The sequence below is a fragment of the Gossypium arboreum genome, chromosome 5, assembly GCF_025698485.1.
Source record: "Gossypium arboreum isolate Shixiya-1 chromosome 5, ASM2569848v2, whole genome shotgun sequence".
NCBI lineage: Eukaryota > Viridiplantae > Streptophyta > Magnoliopsida > Malvales > Malvaceae > Gossypium > Gossypium arboreum.
The window spans coordinates 451,777-470,429 of NC_069074.1; the positions used below are offsets into that span (position 1 = coordinate 451,777).

The following is an 18,653-nucleotide window of genomic DNA, read 5'->3' on the forward strand; positions in this document are numbered from 1 at the left end:
TTCTAACCGAATTCTCGAGATCTGCCACTCCCGCCAATTTATTTTATCTGTTTTCACATCAATTATATAATTCCTAAAAAGAATAAATTTAAATTCACATTAAAAGAAAGAAGAAGAAGAAGAAGAAGAGATCGGACTCCTATCGCGTCGAAGTTTGAACTTCAAAATTAATCTTTGATCAAGAAATGTTGATTAAAAGGACAATGAAAATGAGAGAAAAGAAGAAATTAAATTGGATTGAAACAGAAAAGGAGAAGGGAGGAACAGCTTGGAGAATAGACAGCCAAAATAATTCTATTGCGGTTGGGTCGGGTCTTAGCCCAAAAACATTTTCATCTCTTTTCCCGCTCCGGTTTGAAAATCTATTATGTTATTAGCTTAGGTTAAAATGCCTAGGAGGTCCCTGCATTACAAAGACTGGGTCAAATTAGTCCCTTTATTATTGAGTGGATCAATTTAGCCCTTGTATTATTAAAAAAAATCAAGTAAGTCCAAATTGTAATAGAGTTAACCTTTATAATTAAAAAATCAACTAAATATCTTAAAATTCAAGGTTAAGAAAAAGACCTTTTTCACCACCGAAGCTTTAAGTGAGAAAAAGACAAAAAACCAACTGAACAAATGTAGACAACAGCTACAATATGAATTTTGATGTACCGAAATACATGTCTGAATTACCACGCGGATCAACTTTATCCAGAAACTGAAGTAATACAAACAGATGAACATTCTAGTTTTTAAAAAAAAAGGAAAAACGAAAAAAGACCAATAAATCAAGATGATGAAGAAATATTGGAGCAATTATCAAAAGTGCTTCCAACATGTTGAATGACAAACCCATAGATTTTCCTCTTCAACTTCTCAACTTTGTCTATCAACGGTTCATCCCCTCTTGAAACTGCCTGGTCTAACCAATCATTGACCCGCTTTAACTGTGATAAAACGCCTGCAATGGAGCCACAGTCCAATGGTAATGCTTTGCTACCACCACTTGATGCTGCACACTCACCGAGCATCCGGAAACCAGCATCCAATGATTCCTCGATGAAGCGAAGAAACCAAATTTCCATCTCGGATTTCAAGTTCAATGCAAATTGCACCGTCTCTTTCATTCCTTGACCACTGGTCCATATTGTAGCAATAGGTTCCAGCTGTGGCAATGAACTAGTTTTGAGTTGGGTTTTGGACAAACTTTTCTGCAGAGCTGATGGAGATTCATTGTTTTGTGGGGTTAGAAGGGAGAGTATCTCAAGATCAGTAGCCAATGCAACTTCAACCCATAGAGAAGAAGATTTGGAGGCATTGTCTGTGTTAGAACTGTTGCTAGTTGCAACAGTCTCAGCAATCCCAGTGTACTTCACAACATCATTATAAATAGATAAAAATTTGTCGATTGTAGGCAACGGATTCCCAGCCTTTGATTTAGAGGAGAGTTCAGAAAACATGCTGGAAAAGTAAAGGGGGCACAAAATTAGGTGCAGAACAAAATATTTGTCACATCATTCATTTACATGCTAAAACATTGCAACACGTAATAGGCACTAGTTCATTTGCATGTTAACATGGACCCTAACCTTAAATTCCTGACAACTGACTCTGTAGCAATGGCCTCTTCCAATGCCTCTGCTGCAGCTTTGGAGGCAAGAATTCTCCTCTGCATAGCCTCCTGCATTAGGACAAGGTTTAATCAATGTCAGCTACATTACAAATCAATATTTCAGATGACAGAATATTTTGTTTCTGTTAAGATCCCTGTCAATCATTGGAATAATTGTTTTGATTTGTTTATCATTAACGTTGATTGTTGAGCATATCAGCATTCCACAATGATAAAATGCATACGGCAGAGCTGTATCTAGTATATACTCCAAAGTTTATAAGTTCATAATGTCAGCATTGCAATCCTCAAGGGACATTACTTGCATAAATTTTAAATTTAACCCTTAGGGCAAAAATAGTCTAGTTATAATAAAAATTGGACATTTTCTACTTTTTAGTTTCAATGATGGTGATAAGCACTCATAAGTCATAAATGGTGATCCTAGTTCTTGTACACAATCATGGCATGTTAGCTATACGTTTACAATGAAAATTCAATACACTGCGACGTTGGGTAGTGAATTGGTCTTATCCACCCAACATTAAAAACGAAATAAATAAAGTTAAAATCATGAGAAATGCATCACAAAACTTTTGTCAATTTAGACTAGAAGATAAATTAAGAAAACACAGCAACTTAAATAAGAAATTCTAATAAAGCAAAAGCAGTAAAGCACTATGATAAACAGGTAGAGAACAGAAAAGCACAACACATTAATTTAGTTATTTAAAAAGTTAAAAAGAGGAGCTTGATTAGCTTCTTGATAATTTCGACACTACCCCATACCTTTCCAAGCTTTGCAAGGTCAGCAGAAATGGTATCCCATGCAACACTGCCATCGGTCCATTTCTTTTCATGAATGGTGACTCCTGCCGCCCCATTCGCAGATGTTGCTTTCTCTGGGGCCGAACCATCTTCAGGTGAGCTAGCTTTCGTTTTCTCATTGCTAGAAGAATTTTCATCATTGGATTTTTGACTATGTACATCACTTAAACGTCTTGAAATGGCCGCCTGAAGAGAAGATAATCATTTCAAAAATCCAGAAATTAACTAGATTCAGAATTGCACATATAACTCAGATTCTATTATATAAAATTTCGTTCTTAAAAGCCTACCGTGGGATATTATCAGTTGAAATGAGAACAACAAAATTCTCCCAAACTTAAATTGCATATCAACTTCAAATAAGCCCCAAATTTGTTTTTCTTTTTGGGATTTGGTGATTTATTACTCAAAGCTAGCAAATTAAGAAAAATTATTTACCTGAGTCCGCAAGATTGCTTGCAGATCCGGCTTGGACTTGACAGAAGCTTTCTCCTTGTGTTCCCCTGAATCTTTCTCCAGCTGGTCATCCCAGCCTTTCCTACTACTCTTTGCCGACCCCACCAGAGCTTCGGACACCTTCGAAATCCCAGCAACAATCGTTGCCATCTTCTTCTTCGAATCCCCAACAGCCGGCGAGACCTTCAATACCCCAGACAACCTCCTCCCTGGAGAAAGCGATGCTCTACGAGCACCTGGTGATGCTTGCTTCCTTCCGTTAGGCGAAGGTTGCCTATACCTCGACGGTACTATAATAGCTGGCTCTCTCGCCACTTTCCTATTATCTTCCTTAGCTGCAACCAAGCTCGGTACCACGCATTTTGACGGTACCGGAGATGCAGATCTCTTCCCCTTCCCCGCCGGAGATGGATCTCTTTCCACAACCGCCGCATTGATCTTCTTAACAGCTGAACCAGAACGTTTGGCGGTGGCCGGTGACGAAAATCTTTGCGGAGGCTTTTCTGGAACCTTGGATTCGTGTTCCGAATTTTCATTAACTTTCACATTATCTCTCGGAGCGAGAGGCTGCCTTGCTCTGGACTTCTCAGTTTTCGTATCCTTATTCTCAGTTGAAATCTGCTGTTGATCCAACTTCTTATTAGACAAGTAAACCGCAATCGGATCCACGGAGTATTCGGATTCAGAAACGGGTTGTATAACGAATTCCCTTTTGGAAGACGAAATGCGGGCAATGAGAGGGTCAGGAGAACCAACGAAAGGGTGGCGACCTGCAATGGGACGGATGCCGGAGACACGTGGCACGGGAGAGTCAAAATGGAAGCGGTCAACGTAAACGAACTGACCTAGCTGGAGCCGGTTTGAGAGGATCAAATCCGTGTCGCGCTCAGAGAGAGAGACGTAGGTGGAGTTGAGGGAATCGGAGAGTTGAACGTAGAAGCCATGGTTGGGCCATAGGTCGGAGCCAGCGAGAGCAGGGACAATACCAATTACTTGGAGGAGAGCCGAGCGGTGGTCACCGGTGACGCGCGTCGGCGAATTCATGGATTGGAGAAGCTTTAGGAGGATTCCTGGGTTAAGCGAAGCCATAGCTAGGGTGGGAGGGATGGTGGGGGAAGAGGAAGGGGAAGGGGGAGAGTAAAGAAGATGAAAGGAGGGGGATTCAACCGTTACGAGTTACTAGATTCAAATTTAAAAGCCCGCTAATATTATTATTTTGTTTTTTTTCTATTGTTTGAATTCAGGTGGGACCGGGTCCCGTGACAAAGCTGAAAGCTGTACCCGACCGTTACGCATCCATCTCTGGATTTCTCTTCTTTTTGGTAAAAGTGACAGGGAAATCCTTATAGTAATAGTTAAATTACATTTTACTCCTATTATTCAAAAAATAGATAAATTAGCCATTATATGTTAGATCTAATAGCAAATTGATTATTTTGTTAAAACCTTTATCTAATTTTACTGTTAAAACTGGCATAAAAAATAGAATAATACTATGTGTACCTTATATTAACATACAAAATCAATTTTAAAAGTAAAAATAAATAAAATTTTTAATAAAAATATATTTACTAGTCTAACCTATAAAAATTACTTTATCTATTTAAAAAAAATATAATCTAACTTTTAATTTATTAACTTCACGTCCTTGTTGAAGTTTTATAGAAGGAACTAGGCTAAAAGGGTTACTAGAGTGCCGAGTATTAAAAGCATATCATGGCTTAGCACGTGACTTCATTGTTGCTAGCGACTTGAGATCCTATCTGTTCATTAAATGTTCAAAATTTACTATTTAAAATTAGGGTAAATTCTACTAATAATCAATCAATTATTAATTTTTTATTTAATAACAAAAAAATTATATAAGAGTCACCTAACTATTTTATTTTATTTTATTTTTGTCATCAAATGATAAAAGATGATGGTTTTAAAATTGGTATGATAGCAACTTTGATCTCAATATTTATAAATTATGTTAAGTTACTCTTATTTTAAAATTTTAACCCTTAAAATTTACACATAATGTAATTTGATCCTTTTTACAATTTTATTTTTCTTTGTGATATTGAGAGTTAATTTTTATATATTTTCAATCAAATTTAGTTGATAATTTTTTAACTTTTGAGGTACCTTCAAACAAAAAGGTAAAAGATTTATAAATAAAAGTAAAACTACAAAATGATCAAAGTACATGAAATGTAAATGTTGAAGGTTAAATTTTTAGAAATAAAACTAAATTGACACAACGTAAATGGTAAAGTTACTATTATGGTAATTTTAAAAGTCGCCATAGTTGGTCAATTAATGACCAAAAAGAAAAAATAAATAGTTGAATAATTATTTTATAATTTTACATATTTAAGTAATCATAAAAGAAAAATATTAATAATTAACTCATCATTCATAACTATTTATAATTAGGTAATTAAATAAAAATTTACTAATAATTAACCCACTAAACTTTCTTTTAATCGGGACTGTGAAGTATCATTTTAACGATTTTTTTTTTTCAAGCAGAAACTTTCACCCATGAAAAAGAGTTAGTAATAGCAATTCAAGGTGGAAACCAATAACTGACCCAATCCAAACGAAGAGACAAGCTAACCCAAGTCCCAAAGCAAAAGAAATCACCGAGGAGGCGAAGATACTAATTCTTAAAAATTTACTTATTAAATATAAATATTTTAAAATATGTACATATTTATTAATTTGGTTTTCTTATCATGAACATGAAGCAATCATACCATGAAAATTTGAAAAATTAGGAAAAAAACACAAGTAAATAATAATACAAACATAAAAATATTTTATAAATTATAATAATAAAATTATTTTTTATGTTATCCATGTCTATCTTATGATTCATATTTAAAATCCATGATTGCTCCATCAATTTTCTAACTGTCCAAATGGTTTTCTAACAAATTTTTTATCCAATCAAATTGATTTTGTACTAGTTCAATCTGGATTATAAATTTTTATTCAACTAATTAATTTAGGGTATGTTTTGCGGTGGTTAAAAAAATATTTTTGGCTTCAAAAGCACTTTTGAAAAAAAAATTGTGTTAAACAATTTGTTTTTGAGTGAAATTTTAACTTTTCAAAAGTGCTTTTCAAAACACTTTTAAAAAGAAAAAAGTAAAATTTTAACTTTTCCTCTCTCAAATTAGTGCTATATTACTCTTTCACTATTCCAATAACATAATACTTTCTCTTCTTCTTTTTCTTGGTGTTTAATTACAAATGTGTTAAAATTATTAATTAAAAATAAAAATATTTTTAAAATACTAATTACAAATATTAATGATTATATTTAAATATTTAAAATATAGTTTATAAATTCTAATTAAATTTTATAAATAATTAATATTTATTAGTTATAAATATTTAAAATTATATTTCATATATTAAAATATTAACGACAAGTTATAATAATTTTTAAATATTTTTACTAAAATATAATAATATTAACTAATTTAAATATTATTTAAATGCATATTTGTTACTTGATAATAATATATATAAAATAGATGATTATTTTTAAAATCACTTTTTGATAGTAATGCTAAATACTCAAATTTTAAACTAAACTTTTTAAAAGCACTTTTCCACAGTACTTTTCAAAAGCATTGCCAAACTAGCCCTTAGTCCGATTCTAACAACTATATATCGTGTTACTTTAACGAAGTTGTTTTTTCAAGTGGGAAACTTAAAAGGCCCAACCCAAAGCAAAAAGATGGACAAGCTAAGCCTAACCCAAAGCGAAAGAAAACAACGGCTATTGGCCTAACCCTAGATCCAATAAAGCCAAGCATAAAAGGCCCACGAATCGTTGCATGAGCGTAGCAGACAGCAAACAGGCCACATGCCTTCTACCAATAATAAAAGGTAATGAAGAAAAAATCTTTTTTTTTTCTTCATCATGGTTGTCCTTAACCCTCGAAATGATTTAAGTCAAAATATTGCACACCCAAGTTGTTAAATATAGTTTTACGCCATTTTTTTTGTCATCGAAGAGGAAGATTTGCAGCGAATGAAACAGGGGTAAGAAAACCCAAATCACGTAACAAGTTGATTTGATTTTACATTCGATTTTTCAAGTTTTGGTTCACATAACAACAAGCTCATTTAATTTTATATTCAATTTTTTCCGGTTTTAGTTTTGAGATGCTCACAGTGATTTTATGAAATCTCAATTATATATATACCAATTGGATGGTTGGACTAATTGATTTTTAATTCAATCGATTAATTGATGTGATTCGATAACATTAAATTATTATTTATAAATTTAATAATGTAAAAATTAAATTTGAAAAATAGAAGATGAAACTTTTATAAATAAAAAATATGCACTACAAGAGTGTAAACACTTGAGTATATTTTAAAATACTTTTATAAATTTTATAATTTCTTTAAATTCGCTCATTGTGCACCATCATCCATTCTTAATGCCGTTATAAAAGTTCATACTTGGATGGAATCTATGTTTTAATTTAAACAAACAAAAAAAGCTTGATAAATGGTAAAGTTTAAAGATTAAAATATTAATTTTTCTCAAAATATTTTATGGGATAGACACCCAGCCAGACGCCTTTAAGTTCAACATGCTTACTGTTAGATATGATACCTGAAGTCTGATTGGAATCCGTAATACCAACAAGGAAAATCTTAGCATGCGCATTTAACTACCGAATTTAGCATAAAATCCTATCCAATTTCAACCATAATCTTTCTTTCGGTGATGGAGAAAATAAAGCAGCAATTGAGGTTATCAATGAACCAGATTGCGAGCTGCCCTTGTCGAGAAAACCATGCTTGCTAGTTGCGTGAAATTTTGACTCCACCTTATAATTGACTTTCAACTTCACTCTGCATCTAACTGTTAAGATTTTTTTATTTATTTGTGATTTAAATTATTTAAATTTTAAAATATTATAATATTTGCTTGACTTTTACTTTAATAATGACACATGATTAAACATGGAATAACCTGGTAATGACCCGTCGAATATTTTATTAGATACACTTTGTGATGACTATTCGTCTAAAATTATCCGTAAACAACCTTTTATAAATCTCTCTAAAACTATCTTAGAGCCACTTTAGAGGTTATCTACTACATATCTTTTGTGGGGATCATTGAGAGACCACTAAGGAACAACTTCGTACAGAATAATGAAAATATCAAAATAAAACCATATAACATTACACATTGCGACAATTGATCTCTAAGTGCCTTAACATCTAACAGAGCATACAAAAGTCTACCAATTGTATTATCTCTTAAGTTAAGTGACACTATCAAATAAGAGGTATTCTCTTATATGTACACCAAAGCATGACCAACAAGAATCTCTTCTCCTCCAAGAAAAACCAAAGGGTTCCCATTTATTTCCTTCCTCCTCTCATCCTCTCCACTTTTAACCTCCAGCTTTTCGCCTAACGTAAGTAAACTGGTCCTGCAATCACCACCTTCCTTTTCTCTTTATTTCCCGTTGTTAAACATTTCTATCGGTAATTTTTTGAAATTTTTTATTTATAAGTAGTATAGATATTATATTCGAAGTAATAGTCTTAATTGTTTATTAATTTTACTGATTTAATCCTAATATACCGCACTAATTATACGAAAAAGAAAAAGAAAACAAATAGGAAGAAGCAAAAATTGTTATTTACACATTGTTTCTCCTCCGGTATTGGCATACAAATGATTGATTTGCACCTGAATCCTTTACCAAACCCCATCCCAAATTCCTAAATTCTATGCCTACGGCTAATCCCGCTTTCCAGCGCTTGATTCTCTTTTCTTTTCTTCAAATTCCTCCGTCTCCTCTTTCGAACAGAATCTGAGAATCCTGTTTTCCAAAATCCAGCGGATACCCGAAAACTCAATCCGAAATAGAATGATCGTGCCAACACAAAAGCATGGAGACACAACGTCCCAGGATGTAAAACCTTGTTTTCTGTTGCTTTGCCATTAACAAACAACGATTCCCGAAACTAGGCTGCCGAGGTTTTTGAGACCTGAGACAAGGATTGGATTTGGTGCTTGAAAAAAAGCAAGTAGCATTAGACATGGCGGATTCTGAAGGCGAAGCTTATGACACAGGATTGTTTTTGATGTTGATGATTCTTCCTCTGCCTTGGCGAACGAATTCAAGTGACTGCTTGAAGCTTTATATAAACGTTTGAAGATAGTGGCCCCCACGTTTTTTATTTTAGATTACGTGTACTAGTCAATTCCTGGAAGCTAACCTCCCTTTTTTTTTTTTTTGGTATGACATTGTTGCCCTCCGTGTTTTTTAAGAAATTGGCAAATATTATTTTATTTTTCGGATGAAGTGGGGCAGGTAGCCTTGATAATTTTTTTTAATATTTATTTATTTAAATAATTTGATTGACATATCAAATTAACAATTAAATAATATTAAGAAAAGGATCTTTATGAAATGATTTTTAATATTTAAGAAGATATTATTGTTAATAATTATTTTGTTTAAATAGTTTGATTGACAAAAAATCATTATCCTGGACTTTCCATATGGAATTTTTAGACGAAGTATGGGGAAAAGTTGAACTAAAAATTAAGATCACCGATCTAAAGTTTTTCTTTTATTGCATAATATAAGAAGATAACACTATTAAAAAGAAAAAGAAAAAAAAGTGGACAAAATGATAAATTTCTATGAGTAGCATTTGTCATGGTCAAAAGAATACTTGGGCGATATAACCGACAATAGATGAAGTGGCGAATTTCGTTATAGGTATCATAGAAAGGAATTTAGCTTACTTAGCTTAAAATAATCTTTCTTTAAAGATAACATCAGTTTAAATCATAAATAATTAAAAAAAAACTAATTATTAACTTTTGTTCAAAACATTATTAATAAATATTATTTAAAAAATTTCACCAAAAAAGATATTTAAAAAAAAAAAAGCCAAAACAGAGGTTTGGCAGAACCTTCCATCTTACTTTTCTTTTCATAAAAGAATCTAGGGAAGAGATGGGAACAAATTCAATTTCAAAGTGTAATGAAGGAACCAGATCAGATGCCGCCCCCACCACATTCGATCACCGTCTATCCCCCTACGTGGCATTCTTGTCGTCATTTTGCACGTGTTTTCCGTGGCGGCCTAAACAACTAGCTGGGAATAAGAATATAAATTTTATATAAAGAAAGAAAGTAGACCTGAACTCACTGTTGAATTGACTATCAAAATCTATGTTATTTTGGGTAGAAATTTTGATATATTTATGTATCATAACTATATTTACATATCTGGATACCCAGTTCAATTCAGTGATCAAACCGCTTCTAGACTTTATGTAATCTTCTTTTTTTGCTTTCGGCTGCCGTGGAATTGAAATTTGATTAGAAAATATCACCCAATTTGGGACCCACCTTATCTTCAAAGAGGTAGGTGGGCGTAAATATTTCTAATATGGGCAGCGGTTTTTGTCGTCTCTTTCCCTTGTGGAGGCGGGGCTAGCCGCTCCGGCTCATGTAGAGCCCACAAACGAAATAGTGCAGACTCTAAAGGGCCTTCCCAACAGCAACTATTATTAGTATGAGTAGGAAAATTGGTAGAAGGGCCGGGTTTTGGGTCGTATTTGAAAGTTCGAAAACCGCTTTATGTATGAGTTAAGTTTGGGTTCGTAGAATAAAAGGATTAGCTTAAATAAGGGGTTTTTTTTTTTTTTGGTTTAAATTAGTATCCAGTTTTCAACAACAAAACGCTAATACTTTTTTGTAGTAAAGATTTTATGTGTAACTGTATGAATTTTTTTATTGTATTGAATCACTGTTAAAGGTTGATGTTTATGTACCTATATTTTGTATCATAATTTATTTTAATTTATGAAATGTTTTATTTTGACAAAAAAATTGTCTATTATAAATTTATTTCAATAGTAATAAAAATGTCCTGATTAAAGTGTCGTTTCATTGCTTTTTATAAATTCAGAATCACTAGCTCATTTGTGTTTGCCTTTTTTATGATTTTTTTTATAATGCCATAAGATAAGGTTTTTTTTTTTTTGTTCATACTCAAATGGTTATATTTGAAGTTGGAAAAAAGAAAGATAGCCATAGTCACAATGTATAGACAAAGTTTATTATTATATCATCAAGATTGAATAATATTTATTTAATTTTTAAAATTATGAATAAATTAATGTTTTCCGTGTATAAAATTTATACTTACTAAAACAATCACTCAATTTTCATATTATATAAAATATTAAAAATATAATTATTAAGTGCTACAGAAAAATGGGAAAAATTAAACACACTTAATAAATTTAAAATAATATGAATATATTCATTTTATGCAAATTTATGAAAATCCGCCACGTCCTACTCAAGACCAGATCTCTTGCTTCCTAATTAGTCTTTTTAAGGGAAATGGGAAAGTTGCAAAACTAAATAATAATAGTAAGAATAATAACAGCAACTTGAACAAACATTACAACGTTACTTATCATAAAAGATCAGATGATTATCTAAAACTCTACCCAACTGATGCATCATAACGTTACTAAATGCATCAATTTGTTTTATTTTTTAACTATATAAAACTTAAAAATAAGGTACATGTGTTTTCAAATTTCAAAGCCTAAAACTCGACTCAGCACATGAATGAACTCAAGAGGTGCAGTCAACTGAGGATAATGCCTATCAGCATTGACAAATTCCACAGTTGCTTCCCCTTTGATCTTCTTCTGCATGTAGTATGCAACAGAATTTGGCACCACAAGGTCATTTTTTACCTGAACAATGGTGCATGGAGTGGTAACCTTCTCCAGAGTTTCCCTTTCATCGCTGCGAAATATTGCTTTGGCTAATGGGAGCACAAATTCTGGGTTCATACTCTTCAGGCATTTAAAGTAGTGTTCGATGGAGAGGGGATCATTATTGTCCACAAGAAGCTTAGCAAAACTTGATGTCCAATTCTCGTAATCTGATTCTATGCTTGACATCATGTTGTCAATTGCTGCACCATCAAATCCTCCTTCGTAATCATTTGTAGTAATGTACCTGTGTTTATTAATTTAATAGCATTAGAGGAATAAAATTTTAATTTTGAATTAATTTTAACAAAATACATAAATAATTATATTTATCTAATTAAAATTAATTTTATACATATACCAAACCAAAATTTATGCAAAAGAAATTCTTTATACCGTAATAAATTTTAAATAATTTTACACATTTATGTAATTTTATATATGATTTCTATTTTAATAATTTAACTGTTAAATTTAACAATATATTTATATTTATCATACATATAAATTTTAAATTGATTTAATATATTTATATCTAAAATATAATAGTTAAATTATTAAAATATTATTTATATTATAAAATAATGTAAAACTACCTCAAATTTAGGTATAGACTAGATATTTTTCCGATAATATAATTTAACAAGTGGGAGAATTTTGAAGCACGAAAACACATGGGACAAGCGGACCCAGATTTATCAGTACACATTTATTGTTATTCTGATTTGAAAAGAACATAAATTTCTTCTTCTTTTTCTGAAAAAAAAAGAAAAATATTCAGAAAATCCATTTATTCACAGAGAAGAATATGCCGAAAAGATGATTGAAAGTATACAAAACAGCTGACGGAAATCATGGAAAGAAAATCGAATTAGGCGAAGTTATTCAAATTGTTCATTGTCAATAAAGAAAATTCGTGACCATATATGTTGCATATAAAGCTTTTTTTTTCAGAAAAAATAAAGAAAAAGAAGAACAAATACCTAGGAGAAGATCCGACAAGTATGAGTTTGCTAAAAAGTTGAGGTCTTTTAATGGAAGCAATACATCCGATCATACCAGACATAGAATGGCCAACAAAAACTGAGGAAGTCAAGTGGAGTTCATCCATAAGGGCTATTAAGTCATCAGCAAAGGCATCAAAGGAGGTGTATTTCAAAGGATCATAGAGGTTGGGATCTTTGACAGTTCCAGAACAAAGCCAGTCAAAAAGGAGAACATGATAATGTTTTGTCAAGTAAGGAAGGATTTTGTCCCAGAGAGATTGGTCTCCTCCGAACCCATGTGCAAGAATCATGGTCTCACTCCCCGACCCAATTACTCTTGCGTTCATGGCTGCTTTAAGACTCGTTTGTAGCATCGACATGTTTGGCCAGAGAAGAGAGTCGGTGATGTCTGTTGCTGGTGATACTTATAGGCACCGAACTAGGGAGTGGTTTAATTATTACTTGATTGGTTTTAATGAATCAAGCTAGGTTTGTTATATAACATGATTGGATCTCACTTGGTCTAGTTTAATTATAAATTAGACCCACTGAATTTGTGTGCAACACATTTCTTATAAAACTAGTTGTTTGATTTACTTTAATGCGATTGGGTCCATTGGGACCTTATTCACATTTCTCATTGACTTTTCACTTTATCTACGATAAACCTTAAAATATAAAAATAAAAATAATTATTTGATTTATAATTCGTGTTTTTAGAATTGACAATCATTATTAAAAATGTAATAAGTATTTTATTTGTTTATAAATATAAATTTTAATTTTTATTATACATGTTAAATTCTAAAATTGTTTATAAAATTTTAAAATCTCTACAATTTATGAGATAACTTTCCTAAATGCTCGAGAATTATACAATATGATGATATAGAAAGTTGTTGCAAAGTTATAGACTTTTTGAAGGTTTTTTTTCTTCTTTTCACATTCTTTTAGAAATTAAATATAATAAAAATATAAATAAGATATTAATATTCGTAAATTATTTAAATTTAATTTAAAAAAATTAAGCTCGATTCAATTCTTTAGTCCAAATTAATAAAAATCAACCACATCCAATTTAAAAACAAGATATCTAAATTACTAATTAATATAGTTAAAATAAAATAATATTAAATCCAAAAGGATAAATAGTGCAAAACTAATAGACAAACATTAAAAGACAAATAACTAAAATTAGAACCTTAATTATCGTATCAGACGACGACTGGGTTCTTTTTCTTGTGACCTTTTTTCTTTATTTTTTAAATAATTTTGACTTTTAATTTTTAAAATCTAGTCTTTTAGATGGGAAAAGCTGATTAAAATATTAATCAAATATTTTAAATTCAACTTAAATAATTTCAAATTATGCTAGCCGAATTTTCTATAATCTCTCTACAGCTCATATTTATAACATTTTCACAAAAAATTTATATAATATTATTATTTTAACCATTTAATCCTTAAATTTAAAAATTAATCTCTACAGCTCATATTTATAACATTTTCACAAAAAAATTATATAATATTATTATTTTAACCATTTAATCCTTAAATTTAAAAATTAATCAAAGTTACTTTACGAAATAATTTTATTTAACTATCAAGTTTATAATTCTATCATAAAAAAAAAAAAACAAACTTTGGCCGAAGCTTTGGTTTGCCAATAATGGGTGAAACGGTTTTGCAAAGTGAAAAGAACATATTTAAAATAAATGGATTTACCATATAAAGCCATTATTTCATGTTTTACGTCTGTTTAATACAAATAAACTTATAACGATTAATTTTGTAACTTTTATAATTTAGTTCTTTTATTTAATTATCTATCCAAACGTTAAAATTTTTCAACTAAATTTTAATATGATACTATATTAACACTATAAATATTAAATAAATAATAAAACAACTAAAATTAACATACACATTCAAAGGCGTGCAAATAACTAAAATTAGGACCTTAATTATCTTAAAAGACGATAACTGGGTGCTTTTTTCTAGTGACCTTTTTTCACATTGATGTTATTTTTAAAATTTAATCTAATTCCATTTCTTTTAGATGAAAAAGGCAAATTATACTATTAAAATTTTAATGGCACTAACATAAATATTTAAGTGACAATTAGTGTGTGATTTATAAAATTCAAAAGATATGTAAAAATAGTAAAAAATCAAAATATCATTTGAAAAGCTCTTAAAAGTTTTTAAAAATAATTACTTGAATTTTATGCAGGCTACCATATTAATACTACTAAAATTTTAATAATTCAATCACCTTTTCCATTTATAAAAAATACAATTTAACTAAAATTTAACAATTGAGAGTAGAAGTAATAAAAAAATCAATGTGATAAAAGCGATATATATATATTAAGGGCTACCATGTCAAAAATATCTCACTACTTTATTTTATTTTTATTCTATAATTGTGGGTTTATCATAAAAATAATTATTGCAGATTTTTTGATTGTTTAGAAAATTAGGGTATTATTCTCTCTCTCCAAAAGTGATCGTGCCATGTTAGATGATAGGTTTATTATACCTGTGACATATGATATATTTATTTTTTTTTTAAAAGAGAGATTAGACTAGTGATAATAGAGGTGAGAAAAACTCGAATCAATTTAAAAAAAATTGAAAAATAAATTTCGAGTTAATTAAATCGAGTTATTTGCTTTCTTCAAGTCAATTTGAATAGGTAATTCGAGTTTCGAGTCGAGTTGAATTTTACAATTCGAATAGTAGATTGGTGAAAATACCCCTTTGGCCCCTATCAGTTTTGAAAATGAGTAAATTGATCTCTTTCAACAAAATTACAAAATAATTTTAAAATTCAAAATATTTATAAAAACTTCAAAATTTGTGGTTTCTAAACAATTATAAAATTTTTAAAAAGTAAAGAACATATAAAAATTTTAAAATTTAGAATTTTCTAAAATAATAATTTTAAGACTTAAATAAGTTAATTAACGATTAAAGTTTATTATACTAAATTATTTTTTCCTTATTTTACTTTGAAAAAGTTTTCAAATATATATGGTTTCAAATTTATATGCTAATTATATTGTAAGAAGATTTTAATTTGACATGTTTAACTTTTTAATTTAACTTGAACAATTTTATTTGACTTGACTTGACTCGACATAAATTTCATTTCACTTGACTCATTTCGGAAAATATTTAAATCGAGTTAAGATAATAAAATAAGACTTATCAACTCAATTAATTCAAAATTTTTTTTCTCAATTTAATTCAACACTAAACCTTAAGATGCAATTCACACGATTTTGCTATGATAAACCTTTGAAATCGATAATAATAATATTAATATTAATAATATTAATAAAACCAACTCGTGAATTTAGCTTCTTTTTGCACCAAAATACGAGACCTACATTTAAAGCGTGTGTAATTTTCTTTTTCTAAATCACAAGCTGTGAAATCTGGTTAAACTACCATACTACGAAATAACGATTTCACTAAATAGATCACATTTAAGTTCATTTTTTTAAAATTCAGTTGGTACCGTTTAATGTGTCGAAAAAATTTTTGGGACTAATTTTTCCTAATAATAAAAAGTTAGATTATTTTTCTAAATAAAATTTTAAATTACAATAAAAAAAAACCCTAAAGGGTACAGACTACATAGTTTAAAAATTCTTCTTGGATATATTTTCTCTTTCACGCATATACATTCACATAGATAGCCATTTCTGATTTTATCTTCTTATATGATCAAATTTCAAAGCCTAAAACTCGACCCAACACATGAACCAACTCAAGATGTGCAGTCAACTGAGGAAGATGCCTATCAGCCTTGACAATCTCCACAGTTGTTTCCCCTTTGATCTTCTTCTGCATGTAGTATGCAACAGACTCCGGCACCACAAGGTCATTTGTGGTCTGAATTATGGTGCATGGTGTCGTAACCTTCTCCAGAGTTTCCCTTTCGTCGCTACAAAATACTATTTTAGCTAATGGGACCACAAATTCTGGGTTCATACTCTTCAAGCATCTTAAATAGTGTTCGATGGAGAGGGGATCATTATTGTCAACAAGAAGCTTAACGAAACTTAATGTTCAATTCTCGTAGTCTGATTCTATGCTTGTGATCATGTTGTCAATTGTTGCACCCTCTAATCCACCCTCGTAATCACCTGTATTAATGTACCTGTGTTAATCAATTTAGTTGCATTAGAAATAGAAACTAAAGATTTAAAGAAGGTGCAGTTTTTTTTTTTTCTAGATTTTTTTGTTTGTTTCAGGAAAGTAAAGAAAAGAAGAGAAATACCTAGGAGAAGCTCCGACAAGAATGAGCCTGCTAAAAAGTTGAGGTCTTTTAATGGAAGCAATGCAGCCGATCATACCAGACATGGAATGGCCGATAAAGACTGAGGATGTCAGGTGAAGTTCATTCATAAGCGCTATTAAGTCATCAGCGGAGGCATCAAAGGAAGGATTTTGTCCCAGAGAGATTGGTCTCCTCCGAAGCCATGTGCAAGAACCATGGTCTCACTCCCCGACCCAATTATTCTTGCGTTCATGGCTGCTTGAAGACTCATTTCTAGCTTCGACATATTTGGCAGATATTGACAGAGAAGAGAGACAGGGAGCTGAAGCTGAAGCTTGTTTTTTCGGTGCTGTCTGCTGCTGATCTGAGTTTCGGTTTATAGGGCGTAGTTTAGTTATAAAAAAAAAAAAGAACACTAAAAGGACAACTTTTTGCCGTTGGTATCTTGTTCAAGAAAACCTTGTTAAAAGACTTTTGGATACTCGAACGGTTAATCGCACTAAACTGTCTCAAATTATTTTTAATCTGTTCTTAAATTTTAAAATATTATAATTTATTTTTATAACAAAATGTAAATTACAAACTTAGACGAATAGAAATAAATTTTAAAAATATATATATTTTATAGTAAAAATTAAGCCAAAAAAATCATTTTTGAGCTGAGGTATTAAAGAAATATAATGTAACAATTTTCAATAAAAAATAAATGCATTTTAATCATTAAGACCATTTGGTTACTTACTTAAATTCGACTCAAGATTCTTTATTGTTTGAAAATGAAATTGTGAAATTCAAAGATTTGGGAAAAAAACAAACAAGGAATAAACTGAAATCTTGGACATTATGACTATCTATATCCTTCAATTTTTTTTTTTTGAGAGTATATCCTTCAAATGATATTAGGTAAAAGAGCACATCAGTTGAACATAGACTTATCTCAAAAAAATAAAATAAAAAATCAACGTAGATTTTTTGGTCTAATAATCAATCAAACATTATAAAAGTCGTAAAGCTAATTATGAGTTCTGGAAAAAAAAAAAAAGAGAGTAAAGCTGATTTCCTTTGCCTCATGTATATTAAAAACGAGGTTTTAATGAATCAGTCTATCTTAATTATATAATAATAGAATTGGATCTCACAAGTCTTAAAAATTAATAAAATAATTTGATTTTTATTTATTAATTTCTTATCCATATATGTGATTTTGAGGAAAGAATAAGCAAAATAGATAAGTTCGGGATTTATTTTTATTCATAGGAGACGGTCCTTGAAGATGCTGACTTCAATATACACGGTGCATTTTATATATAATAGTTAGAAGGGTAGAAGGTTGAAAAATAAAGCAATAAAACTTTGTTATGCATGCCTGAGAGGTTTTCAAGGATGGCATGGTTAAGATGATTGAGAAACGATAAAGTGAAATTAGTAATGGGAAAGGTGGGGAGGCTGAAAATGATTGAGCAGCCAGTTACTTTGAAAATTAATTTTTCAAATTCATATTTACAATTAAAAAATAATTTTTTTATGGTTGGAAAATAAATATATAACTTCCGGTAATCTGATAAAGGTTTGTATCAAAATTAAAATTTGAAAATACGAAAAAGCATGCAAAATTGACTTTTGAGAGATTCCATTTTCAAATGATTTAAGACCAAGTAACCACCAGCCATTACTTTTCTTCTTCCTTTATTTAGTTTAAAA

General features: G+C 30.3%; 3 protein-coding genes and 1 pseudogene across 3 annotated transcripts; all 4 read right to left on the reverse strand.

The window, feature by feature from the left end:
- Positions 1-646: 646 nt before the first annotated feature.
- LOC108457307 (uncharacterized) lies at positions 647-4,062 on the reverse strand. The gene is made up of 4 exons (XM_017756294.2): positions 2,864-4,062; positions 2,387-2,611; positions 1,575-1,666; positions 647-1,446 (listed from the first exon to the last, which is right to left on the reverse strand). Exons 1-4 carry the CDS (start codon positions 3,968-3,970, stop codon positions 774-776), a joined length of 2,097 nt encoding a protein of 698 aa, XP_017611783.1. The 5' UTR covers positions 3,971-4,062; the 3' UTR covers positions 647-773.
- Positions 4,063-8,438: 4,376 nt separating this feature from the next.
- LOC108456327 (small polypeptide DEVIL 10) lies at positions 8,439-9,061 on the reverse strand. Its single transcript, XM_017754925.2, has one exon. The coding sequence runs from the start codon at positions 8,959-8,961 to the stop codon at positions 8,773-8,775; it is 189 nt and encodes a 62-aa protein (XP_017610414.1). The 5' UTR covers positions 8,962-9,061; the 3' UTR covers positions 8,439-8,772.
- A 2,237-nt stretch (positions 9,062-11,298) lies between these two features.
- Positions 11,299-13,238, reverse strand: LOC108456097 (strigolactone esterase D14-like). Its single transcript, XM_017754692.2, has 2 exons — positions 12,659-13,238; positions 11,299-11,922 (listed from the first exon to the last, which is right to left on the reverse strand). The coding sequence occupies exons 1-2, from the start codon at positions 13,039-13,041 to the stop codon at positions 11,487-11,489; spliced, it is 819 nt and encodes a 272-aa protein (XP_017610181.1). The 5' UTR covers positions 13,042-13,238; the 3' UTR covers positions 11,299-11,486.
- A 3,050-nt stretch (positions 13,239-16,288) lies between these two features.
- On the reverse strand, positions 16,289-17,438 carry LOC108455396 (strigolactone esterase D14-like; annotated as a pseudogene).
- Positions 17,439-18,653: the final 1,215 nt, after the last annotated feature.